The 11,768-nt window shown below is 43.3% G+C and overlaps 1 protein-coding gene across 1 annotated transcript; it reads left to right on the top strand.

The window, feature by feature from the left end:
- Positions 1-1,253: 1,253 nt before the first annotated feature.
- Positions 1,254-2,832, top strand: zbtb25 (zinc finger and BTB domain containing 25). Its single transcript, XM_008297084.1, has 2 exons — positions 1,254-1,426; positions 1,635-2,832. The coding sequence occupies exons 1-2, from the start codon at positions 1,254-1,256 to the stop codon at positions 2,830-2,832; spliced, it is 1,371 nt and encodes a 456-aa protein (XP_008295306.1).
- Positions 2,833-11,768: the final 8,936 nt, after the last annotated feature.

Genomic DNA, 11,768 nt, shown 5'->3' with positions numbered 1-11,768 from the left:
ACCTCACCCATTAAAATCCTCACTAGGATCCCCGGGGTGCTGAAGGCAGGTGACACCCTGGACAGGTCACCAGTCTATCACAGGGCTACACTTAGAGACAGACAACCAAGCACACTCACATTCACACCTACAGACAATTTAGAATCACCAATTAACATCAACATGTTTTTGGACTGTGTGGAGAACCTGGAGAGAACCCACGCTGCACGGGGAGAACATGCAAACTCCATGCAGAAAGATCCCGGGTGTCCTCACTGGGACACGAACCGGCGACCTTCTTGCTGCGAGGCAACAGTTCTAACCACTGCTCCACCGTGCAGCCCTGAAATGAATGTCGTTGATTGAATTTTCTCTGGAATAAACACCAAAAGACAAATCCGTTTTCTAATCTGTTTTCCATTAGCTGCAGTACCAGCAGTGTAAAACGGATTTTGTTTCCATGACAACATACAGTTTGTTCTGTTGTAATTGAACAGCTTCGTTCAGTGGATTTCCTTACGTACAGCTCAGCAGGAGGTATACAGTTATGACGTATTCCTAAGCTGAGAATCTGTATCACAGAGAGAATTGCCAAAAAACAATTGGTCAAAAGGAGACGCTTCTTACAGCGGATGTAAATCTGAAACTCTAAACAGAACCTGCTCTATAGCAGGTTAGCTGTACGGCATCAGTTACCATGGTGATCTATCAGGTTAAAAGAGCGCCACCTTCATGGGACGCCGCTATAGCTCACCTGGATGAGTTGGCGTCCCATGTATAGGGGCTGTAGTCCCCAATGCAGCAGTCGTGGGTTCGAGTCCCGTTCTTGACCCTTAGCTGCAGGTCTCTCCCCATTCTTCTCCCCCCACTTTCCTGTCTGTCTCTGTTCTATCTAATACAGCAAAAAAAAAAAAAGGCCAAAAACTATATATAAAGAAAAACCTTCCTGAAAACTCTGACTTTAGGCTCAACATACCGCCTCATCTCTCTTTGTAGTTTCCTACCTGGTCTGGTCAGAGACTGACGTAAGTTTGTTTCAACAGAGAAGCAAAAGAAATGCATGAAATAACGTTTCATTTTTTAAAAAAAACGTAAACATCCAATGAAGATATTTTCATAATGAAAGGAAAGGAAGCTTTTGAAGCCAGTAGAGCTTCAGCTTTAGAGATGCAGTAATGCAGCGTTCTTGATAGTTTGCATCAGCGGTTCTGAACAGCTCAGAATGAAAACATGGTTACAGGACTGCTGTTGATGTCTGTGTTTCAGACGGGGCCATGGAGGTGTCGTCTCACAGCCTCTTCCTGCTGCAGCAGCTCAACGTTCAGAGAGAGTTTGGCTTTCTTTGTGATTGCACCGTCGCCATTGGAAACGTCTACTTTAAAGCTCACCGAGCTGTGCTGGCCGCCTTCTCCAACTACTTCAAGATGATCTTCATCCACCAGTCCAGGTCAGGGGTTGGGGTGGGGGGGCTCAGTCTGCTCTTGTTGTTTCATGCTGCAGCTCTTCTTTGACTGCAGGACTGAGATTGCGCTGCATTGATGGTTGTAGGGTACATTGCATACTTGTGTGTTCACCTCACGGACAAACCGGCAGTTTTTGTGTCAACCTGTAAACATAATGGTTGTGTTGACACTTCTGTCTCTGTCTGTCCTCAGTGAGTGTATAAAGATCCAACCTACAGACATCCAGCCAGATGTCTTCAGCTACCTGCTGCACATCATGTACACTGGCATGTGTCCCAAACAGCCGGTGGACCAGAGCCGGCTGCAGGACGGCATCAAGTTCCTTCACGCCTACCAGCTATGCCGGAAACCCGGCGAGGGCGCTGCTGATGCTGCCACTGATGTGGTCCGCATGTCCAACCTGTATGGTATCCAGATCTCCTCCCAGCTGGCCAACAAGGAGGCAGGCGCAGTTCCCAAGACCACCTCAGTGTCCCGCGGGGCCCCCGAGGATGGACGGTCTTCAGGCCGGGGGGGACGGTCCCACTCCCAGTTGTCCCTAGCTGTCGGGCTGGAAGGGGTCCCTTCAGACCATCAGTCCTCAGCACTACGCAACGTCTGCTCCGTGGCATCCGGAGATGACTCGGACATCTCGACTCGCATCAAGCAGGAGCGGGTGGACGAGGAGGAGGACGGCGAGGGGGAGGAGGGTCCAGGGGTGGGGTCTCCATCTCAGAGCAGCAGTCCCAGTCAGGGCCTCTTGTTCAAAGACCGGCCCCTGGTCCTGCTGTGTCCCCGCTGTGGAGAACGCTGCTCCTCGCCTGAAGGCCTGCGGGAGCATCTGTTCAGCCACGCCCTCGACCCCACTCGCCTGATGGAGGGACTTTCGCAGGGTGGCGAGCTGGACACCGGCGTGGAGGAGGGGCCGCCGGGGGCCCAGGAGCAGCTGGACGCAGGATGCCTAGAGGAGGCGCTGAGGCAGAGCCAGGCGCTTGCCAACCAGCTGGCTGCTGAACTGAGGAGGAGCCGGGGCGGAGGTGGCGGGGGAGGAGGTGGGAGTAGCCCCACCCCCGCCGTCCTGCACTCACGCAAACGTAAGATCGCCTGCGCCGTGTGCAGCCTGCGCTTCTCTCACAAAAGTCAGCTGCAGGAGCACATGTACACCCACACCGGCAAGCCGTCTCGCTACCACCGCTACAACCGCCTCTGCAGCCAGCTCTTCCAGGCCTCCGCCCACTTCTGTGAGGGCGCCGCGGAGGCCGGGGGTGGGGTTGGGGGCGTGGCCTCGGCCGGCGCCCCCACTGCGCTATCTGAGGAGGCCAACAGGGACACTCAGGACAACGGCAGCTCCTGCTACTCCCTGGACTCTGAGATCTCCCAGGAGAGCGTGGATGGCGTGCCGGTCGAGTGATGTCATCAGATAATGTCATGGAGGCATGTTAGTGTGACTGAGCGCACAGATGGTTCAGGAAAGTCTGAGGTCTGTGTTGTTGTTCTGTTGCGACTGTCTGATGGTTCTGTACCTGTGCAGGTGTGTGTGTGTGTGTGTGTGTGTGTGTGTGTGTAAGTAAGTGTGTGTGCAGGTGCGCGTCCTTCAATCAGTCATGTGATCATAGTGCGGCGCTGTGGTCATCACCCTTGAGGGTTGGACTGTTGGTTTCATGAATTTTAGTCTACAAATGTCAGTAGAGCCTAAATGATTAGTCGATTAAATGATTAGTCGATCGACAACATTAATTGCAACTATTTTAAAAATCAGTTCATGGCTTGTTTTACTGGTTTCACCTTCAGTGTGAAAATTTCTTGCTTTCCTACTGTAGTCAAGTCAATGCAGTATTTTGAGGTTTTAATCTGTCTCTGAGACATTTCAGTATTTTCTGACATTATGATTAATTAATAATTAATCAGCAGAATAATAGAATCATCAGTAGCTACAATCCTAAATTTCCACATTAACATCACATCTTGATGATCATTGTCAAACCCTTTAATTTCACTGGTTTGTGTTTACTTCTATGAAAAATAACCAGCAGAGACTTTAAACTTGATCTTCCACACCAGCCAGCATTGAAGTCCGTCTGAGACAAACCTGATTTCTGCAACATCAGACTCTGAGGAAGACAGAAGAAAAAGAGGATGTAGTGAAATGTGTTCCTTTAATGTAAAGCTTATAAGGCTGTGAGTCAAACTGTGGTGTGTCTTCAGACTCTGCAGACACTCAGACCTGCTGACCAGAGAGAGAAGATGTTAAAAGAAGCAGCAGTGCCTTGGTCTGACGGTCAGCTTGCTGTTTGCAGCAGTAAAGCAGAGCTCAAAGCTTCGTGACAATCTGCAGCCCTGTCCTCTAGAAGTCACATTCAGTACGTTTTAAAGGAAGTTTAACTGAGAGCAGGTCAGGTTTTCTATCCACACAGTGAGGAAAACACTGAACATTATATTTGATTCGTATCAGGAAAATGTTCACTGACTGTGCATTTGTCAGTACATTTCATTTGTATCTCAAACATCTGGTCCTCACTGTCCACCTGCAGTAAACCATAGCAATAAGAATTGGTTCTCTGATTCTGTTTGAACTGAGAATTAGGAACTTCAGAGTTGCATCTCTGCTGTTTGCTGATGTAGTGTTTCTCTTGGCTTCATCTGGCTGTAACCTTAAGTGCACACCGAGGCAGTTTACCATCGAGTGTAAAGAGTCTCTGCCACGAACTGTTCAGTTGCTCCTCTTGTGTTGGGGGTGAGTTGCTGCCCAAAGCAAAGGAGTTTCAGGATCTTGCTATCTTGTTCACAAGTGATGGGACGGTGGAGCGTGAGATGGACAGATGCATTGGAGCTATCAACAGTATTTTGCAGTCCTTGTACTGGACTATTATGATAAAGAGGTAGCTGAGTCGGAAGGCAAAGCTCTTGATTCACCAGTTGATCTTTGTTCCAACCTTTACCTGCAGTCATGAGCTCTGGGTATTGAGCGCAAGCTTAAGGTCCAAGCAGCCAAAATGAGTTTCCTCCGTAGGGCGGCTGGGCTCAGCCTTAGAGAAGTGAGGAGCTCAGACATCCAGAAGGAGCTGGGTTTCTTCTCCTTCGAGTTGAAAGGAGCCAGTTGAGGTGGTTCAGGTGACTGACTAGGATGCCTCCAGGGTACCTTCCTTTGGGGCTTTTCCAGGCATGTCCCAGTTCCTCCAGTTCCCAGGGTGGAACTATAGAGCTCTATTTGAGAGGGGTATCTGGAATGTCTGGCTTACCCTGCTGCCCCTCCAACCCGACGACAGATAAACAGAGGAAAAGGAATGGATGGATGGTGAATATTCAGACTCTGGTTCAAGTTTTTGGTTCAGGTTTAGAACAGATGGTGGTCTGCTTTTATCCAGAGTGAGACACAATGTATTTATTTTTATTGAAGCCAAACTGCTGTCTTTGCTCAACCTGAACCAAAGTGGTTCGAGTAGCTTCTCCCTCCAAGAGGATCCAGAGTCATTCCCATATCAGATAAGATGTCTCTGCAGTATTGTGGGACGACGCAGGTCTTTAGCTGGATATGTCTGAAAAAAGAAAAAAACAAACCCTGTTGAAGGTCCAGGAGGATCCTGATTGGATGCTGAACCACCTCCTTTCAACATGAAGCAGTGGCAGCCTTATCCCTGAACTCCTTGCCCACAGTCTCAGGAGGAGACCAGACTTCCTGCAGAGGAAAATCATCTCATTCAGGCAGTCCCCAAACCTCAGAGCCAGCTGAGGTCCAACTCAGTTCATCCATAGAATTAACAAAGCATTGCCTGTGAACATCATGAAACCAGTTAAATAACATGTGAATGTCACTTCTGGCTGACAGGGTTTCACTCTGAGTGAAGAGGACAGTGTAGAACATAAAGTTTACCAGCTGTTTTTAACCTTGTTCCTTTTGTTGAGCCTCTAACTGCTCTGTAGCTCAGCAGCTTCGGTTGCCTTTTTGGTTTATTTGTCTTCTGAGCTGCACTTTCCTTAAAGGATCATACTGCTGCTAGTCCTGTGAACGTTTGAACACTGTGATACCAAGCGAGCGGTGGATTTGCGGAAGAAACCAAGGACACTACACACAGTGATGTGTTAGCAACCTGTCAGTCACAAGGAAACCTACTTAAAACACACCCCTCAATAACATCCAGTCCTACTAATCCTTGGAGTGCATGTTTTAACAAAACAGAATGAAGAGCAGCACAAATCTAAAGAAAGAAAGGACAGAAAATACGAAGCATTATGGAGGAAATCAGCCAATGATCTGATGCTCTCACAGGATCAGATTGATTAAATTATTGAAGAAACGTTAAAGACATTCACGTTTTCAAGCTGTGAAATGCTTCAGAAGAAACGCCTGAGGAGAAAAATACGAGTAATACAAAATGAAAGCCCACAGAAGAGAACAGTGCGAGTTTTTATTTAGTGTCATTTTGTAGGAGTTACAGGCCAAACCAGAGAAAAACAGTGGTATGTTCCTTTAACATTAGGGCAAAGTTTTCTGCTGTTACTTTCTGCCATCACATGACCAGCGCTTATTGATAATGATTTCCCACTTGAGGTGTTATTGATTATTGATTGGTGAATGTCTGATCGTCGTGCCGTCATCATCTCTGTGTTTCACTGTAAAAAAAAGTCACAACGGGAGTTTCAGTGTCAACATGTTTTTGTACACGTCTGTTTTTTCATCGATGGAACGGTAAGGTTTTGTAAATAAATGTCTTTTTCCACCAATCAGATTGCAGCTATGTGGTTTGACTGGAAGTGAAAGCAGCGTTTGTCGTTTGCTTTTCTAATCGAGGAATTACCAACTCAGATGCTTCAAAAAGAGTCAGCAAACAATACAGCTTATTCTCGTAGTTTTATCATAACAATTGGACTTGCTTGAGTTTCTTGAAGACGTTTCACCTCTCGATGTCTTCAACAAACCTCCAATTAAAACTGAAACTCCAAGTGTTAATGGCTCCTTAAGGATATAAGTAACTGGAACTCCCAACTAGTCAGTCAGAAGTGATGAAGCCTCTCGGATGAGAGGTGGAACGTCTTCAAGCAACTCAAGTTATTACGATTAAACTACAAGAATAACCATGACCTGGATGACTGAGAATCTTCACAGATATCTTCTCTCTCTTTGGATTAGCAGTTCCAGTTTATCGACTTTTGCACTGACAGATCCTGACCTGCAGGTGTCAGCAGAGAGCCGAGCAGGTTGCAGAGCAGGGGCATTCTGGGAAACTGAGCATCCAAACTCAAAACGGATGGCAGGCCTTCAACATGTGCATCTGCTTCTTTTAAAATAAAACATCCAGAGGAGACATCACAGGTTTTAATCCCACAAGTTCCCTGTGCAGCTCAGCACACAGTCACATAGATACAAATTCAACTGCTGCAGGTTTGGCAAAATAATTATTTTTCTCCTTTAAGAGCTGTTATTTTTCCCAGTATCAGTGGCACTATGAGAAAAGCCTTATACAAAGCCTAATCCTGTGACAGTCGCAATCATTCAGAATATTTATTGTTGATATAATGTGACAACTTTAATATTTTTTTCTCTTTTTAGAGGTTTTTATGTAATAAAATTATTTTTAAAAAAATCATTATTGAACTTAAAATATGTTTGAGGCAGTGAGAGTTACAACAATTAAGTTATTAGAAAAATAACTTTGTTGTATAAAAGGAAAGGAAAAAAAGAAGTTTGCAATCAGGACATTTACAACATTTCTCTCAACATACTTACAGTTAAAATTAACCGCCACATTTTTAAGAGAGAAGTGAAAATATTCAGCAAATGAATAAATACATTCATATACGAGAAAAATTAAATATTAGAAAAACATTTTTAAATTCAAGAATGGGTTGTGAATTAAAAGTAAAAAAAAAAAAAAAAGAATGCAGAGGATTTAGACTTTTCTTTGGACGACTGTTGGATGTGCAGGTGGAGGTCTGTGCAGATTCAGGTGACGGAGTTCAATGACTCATCGAGAGACGGCGTCACACGTTCGCCCAAAATAACCTGAACACCAGCGTGGACGTCTGAGGCGATGGAGTCGATGTGTTCTTGCAGTCTGACACATGAAGGAGAAACGTTCAGTTCAGTCAGCTCATTAACTGATCTGCTCTTGTCACCGAGATTGCTGCGTAGTTTGATGCTTAAAAAAAATCATATTTCATCCACTTTTTTCTGGTGTTCACAAAGGATCTGGATCCCTCTGTTGTTGCCATTTTGTCACAATAACCAAACAGTTTGTCTTTTGAATAGTTTAAATGTCATCAAAGCCTCAAATTCTATAATAAAACTTAATTAAATTGTGAAATAAAAGTAGTATGTAATAGTAAAGATGACATTGCTTCATTATATAACAGTCCTCTACAACTTCTTTAAAGTCTCAACCACCTCAAAAAAGATTCAAACCTGCTACAAGAGACGCTACAACAACGACACACAACCACAAAGATACGCAAAATGACTGCCAAGAGACATCCATCCATCCATCCATTATCTACACACCACTTAATCCTCATTAGGGTCATGGCGGGCTGGAGTCTATCCCAGCTGACTCAGGGTGAAGGCAGGTTCACCTGGACAGGTCACCAGTCTATCACAGGGCTACACTTAGAGACAGACAACCAAGCACACTCACATTCACACCTACGGACAATTTAGAATCACCAATTAACCTCAACATGTTTTTTGGACTGTGTGGGAGGAAGCCAGAGAACCTGGAGAGAACCCACGCTGCAGAGCATGCAAACTCCACACAGACAGATTCCGGTGCCCCCACCGGGACGTGAACCGGCGACCTTCTTGCTGCGAGGCAACAGTGCTAACCAACTGCTCCACCCTGCATCTGCCAAGAGACAAAAGACTCAAAATCATAGAGATTTTACAGACAATTTACCTGCTTTCAGGGACTCTGGTTCCTCTTTTGGTCTGTCATTTTAAAATCTGTCCACGGAAAGTAGAGGAAACTATTTAAAACAGTTCTTAAAACATCATCGACACACGATGAGAGGAATTAAAACTCTGCTGCTGTCTTTTGACAGGTGACTGTATTTCTGGATCAAACTGTTCTGTGTTTTCACTGTAAGCGTCTAACAAACCTCAAGCTTCTCAGCTTTTAGTCTCTTTAAGTAAATATTTATTAGTGAATATTAAGAGGAACATGTTTGTCTTTGTTTTCCACATCTGGAAGGTCATAAAGAGAAAATGGATAAAGACACAACAGATGGTTTGACCTCATTGCTGATGGCAGGTACCAGGTGATGGCCAGTTTTTAGTCGTCTGATTTTCATCGAAACACCAGCAGAAAGTAGTCAGTGTTTTACTGAGAGCTGTAAACCCCAGGCTGGATTATAAATGCTGGAGGAAATCCATAAAGGACCTGCTGATGTCAACCAGATATCAACTGATGTTCTGCAATCAGGAGAGTCTCTGTGATCAGCTGATCAGCTCAGGAGGTGTCAGCAGGTGAAACTGGGCAGAAGCTGTAAATGAAAGAGGATTTATTTCAGGTTCAGCTCACTGTGATCCAACGTTTTTAGTCACCTTTACTCTCCAGGTTCTTTATTTGTGTTTGTGTGTGAGATTCACTACGTTTCCCAGAGGACCTGTCAGTCAGCACACAAGATTAAACTAAAGGCCAGAATCTAAATAAAAGGTTTGTGACAGTCGCTGGATGTTTCCTGGTGCTCTCACCTGTCGCAGCATCTGATTGGGCGCCGCACTGTTGCTTAGGGACAGATGAATGTATTTTTACCCTCCATCGCTATAGAAACAAAAGCTGCCATGGTTCTTCTTCACACCTTTAAAAATAGACGACATGTGACATTAGAGAACATGGAGCTGGATGCAGCGGATCAATAACTGATCAATATATCAGAATCTGTTAAGTTGAACTTTTCTTTCTGTCACTGATTCTTAAAGAAAAAGGCAAAAAATAAACTTTTTCTTGTGGTTTATCTTGCAGAAAGTCTCAGTAACAGATTTACAATTCTGTATTTATTATGTGTAGTTTCAGCTGAAGCATGTCACATCTGATTTTATGAACACAATCAGTGTCACGCTGAAGCAGTCGTTTCACAGCGGGTGAATAAAAACACTATTGACAGTTTATGAAGACAACTAATTATGTATTCAGTCATATTTTCTGGAGTTTAAATGCAGCAGTTACCACAAATAAAACCACAAGAGCTCATAAACTAAACATGATGAACTTCTCCTCTAATCAGGAGCGTAATCACTGAGTTTATTCAATAGGTTTTTTTTTCCCTAGCAAGAGCAACACTTTGACATTTGTGATTTAACAAACCGAGTTACTGAGCATCAAAATTCATTTTTCAAAAGAAGAGGGAAATATAGGAAGAGTTCATTGACAACAACAGATAACTCCATCTCCACAAACCTTCAGAAAACCCACTTTTCCATCATCTACCTGAGACAACATCGATCAAACTGAAGTTGTCTCTATTCTTGTCATGTCATTTCTACTGAGTCAAATCCACTCAGCTTCATCCATCCATTATCTATACACTACTTAATCCTCACTAGGGTCGTGGGGGGCTGGAGTCTATCCCAGCTGACTTAGGGTGAAGGCAGGGGACACCCTGGACAGGTCACCAGTCTATCACAGGGCTACACTTAGAGACAGACAACCAAGCACACTCACATTCACACCAATTTAGAATCACTTATTAACCTCAACATGTTTTTGGACTGTGGGAGGAAGCCGGAGAACCCAGAGAGAACCCACGCTGAGAACACACAAACTCCACTCAGAACGATCCCGGGTGTCCTCACTGGGCCGCGGCGGGAACGCGCTCTGGCTGATACTCGGACCACGGCAATATTAGAATACAATTATACGTGTTATAATTAAGTATGTTTCAGCTATTATGTGTTCTGAATCTGTATTTACAGTTACAAAATTTTTTTATTATTTTTTTAAATATAAAAGCGTCTGTTCACATTTATTATTTGTTATTAGCTTTAAAGGATCAATATAGAAACATAATTCTACAGCAAAAATATTAAAGTTTGGCAGGGACTTGCTGAAAAATGTCTTTTTGCATATTGTCATGCTTACAGGGCACCCATGAAAAAGAGAGTATCTACTCTCATTGGGACTTTTCCCTGTATAAATAAAAGCTAATAGTAATAATAAACCACAATTCCGTACTTGATTTTATATATTAAAAAAAAAAATCTCAGTGTTATTCCTCATCTGTCCTTGTCTTGTCAAACTGTGTCCAGTGTTCCTGCACACTGTACAAAAGCACAAATCACAGTATTTTGGCTCACAGCGGTCTCACAGAGATTTCACTGGAGGATTTAACCCCTTCAACCGGCCTTCCACACTTGAACTTTTCTGATGTGTGATTTTGGTCTGTTTGGTGTATTCTTAACAACTGAACACTGATCAGCACCAGACCAGCTTTAAGAAAATACCGGACCTGATCAGTGAATAATCAATACTTATTTTTGTTCTATAACCTTTTTTTTGTTTTATATTTGGCTTAATTCTTTAAAAATTTAAAAAAAAAAAAAAAACATAAATAAATAAACTTTTTAAATTTCTCTTTCTCAGTTTTTTCATTAACAATCAATCCATCATGCACACATTGCAGTTAACATAATTAACTAAGCAGAATTCCTCTGCTCACTGCTCCTTCTCATACTGTGCATTCAGCGAGACATCCAGATTTCATAAATAAAGTTAGCTACAGTAAATTTAATAGTGATTACAAAAAAAACCACTACTTTCAGTGACACGAGTCCGTACAATCAGAAAATCCAATGAATCTCAATACTACAATGAAACCCTCCATGATTACCTAAAGAAAACACTCCTCTGTAACATGAGAAGATAGCAATTATTTAGTCCACAAGGATATTTGAAATGAATACAGTCCTATTTAGTGAAAGAAAACCATTAAATCAACCTTAAATTTTATCTAATCTATTTTTTAAAAAATGCAAAGGATCTCATGTTCCCTCAAGTATGATGTTCACAGTGACTCTATATTGATACTGACGTATTGAAGTACTAAAGATGTCCAGTACAAAAAATCTGTCGCTCAATCTCTGTTACAAAATTAACAAAACAGTATAAAGTTTTAGTCACAGAAGCTGTGATGCTCGTACAACTGATGCTGTAAGAAGTGCACTGTGTTTTTATTTGGGTAGTTTAAAGCACTGTTCATCCTCTTCAACAGGGGCTCCTGTGATGGAAGCTGGTCATCTCTTCACTACACCCACACAACTTGGACTTTTCTGCACATCTTGCACTTCGACAGCTCAAGCTGACTGATTTTCCATCAGTAACTCACATCAACATACTTGAGTCTCTTACTTTGCTGCAT

The sequence above is a fragment of the Stegastes partitus genome, unplaced genomic scaffold, assembly GCF_000690725.1.
Source record: "Stegastes partitus isolate 25-593 unplaced genomic scaffold, Stegastes_partitus-1.0.2 Scaffold1185, whole genome shotgun sequence".
NCBI classification, from domain to species: Eukaryota; Metazoa; Chordata; class Actinopteri; family Pomacentridae; genus Stegastes; species Stegastes partitus.
This window is presented reverse-complemented; position numbering and strand designations above follow the sequence as displayed.

Coding starts and splice junctions, on each gene's coding strand:
- zbtb25 (XM_008297084.1), top strand. CDS start 1,254: ATGGAGGTGTCGTCTCACAGCCTCTTCCTGCTGCAGCAGCTCAACGTT. Junction 1,427..1,634: donor ATCTTCATCCACCAGTCCAG/GTCAGGGGTTGG, acceptor GTCTGTCCTCAG/TGAGTGTATAAAGATCCAAC.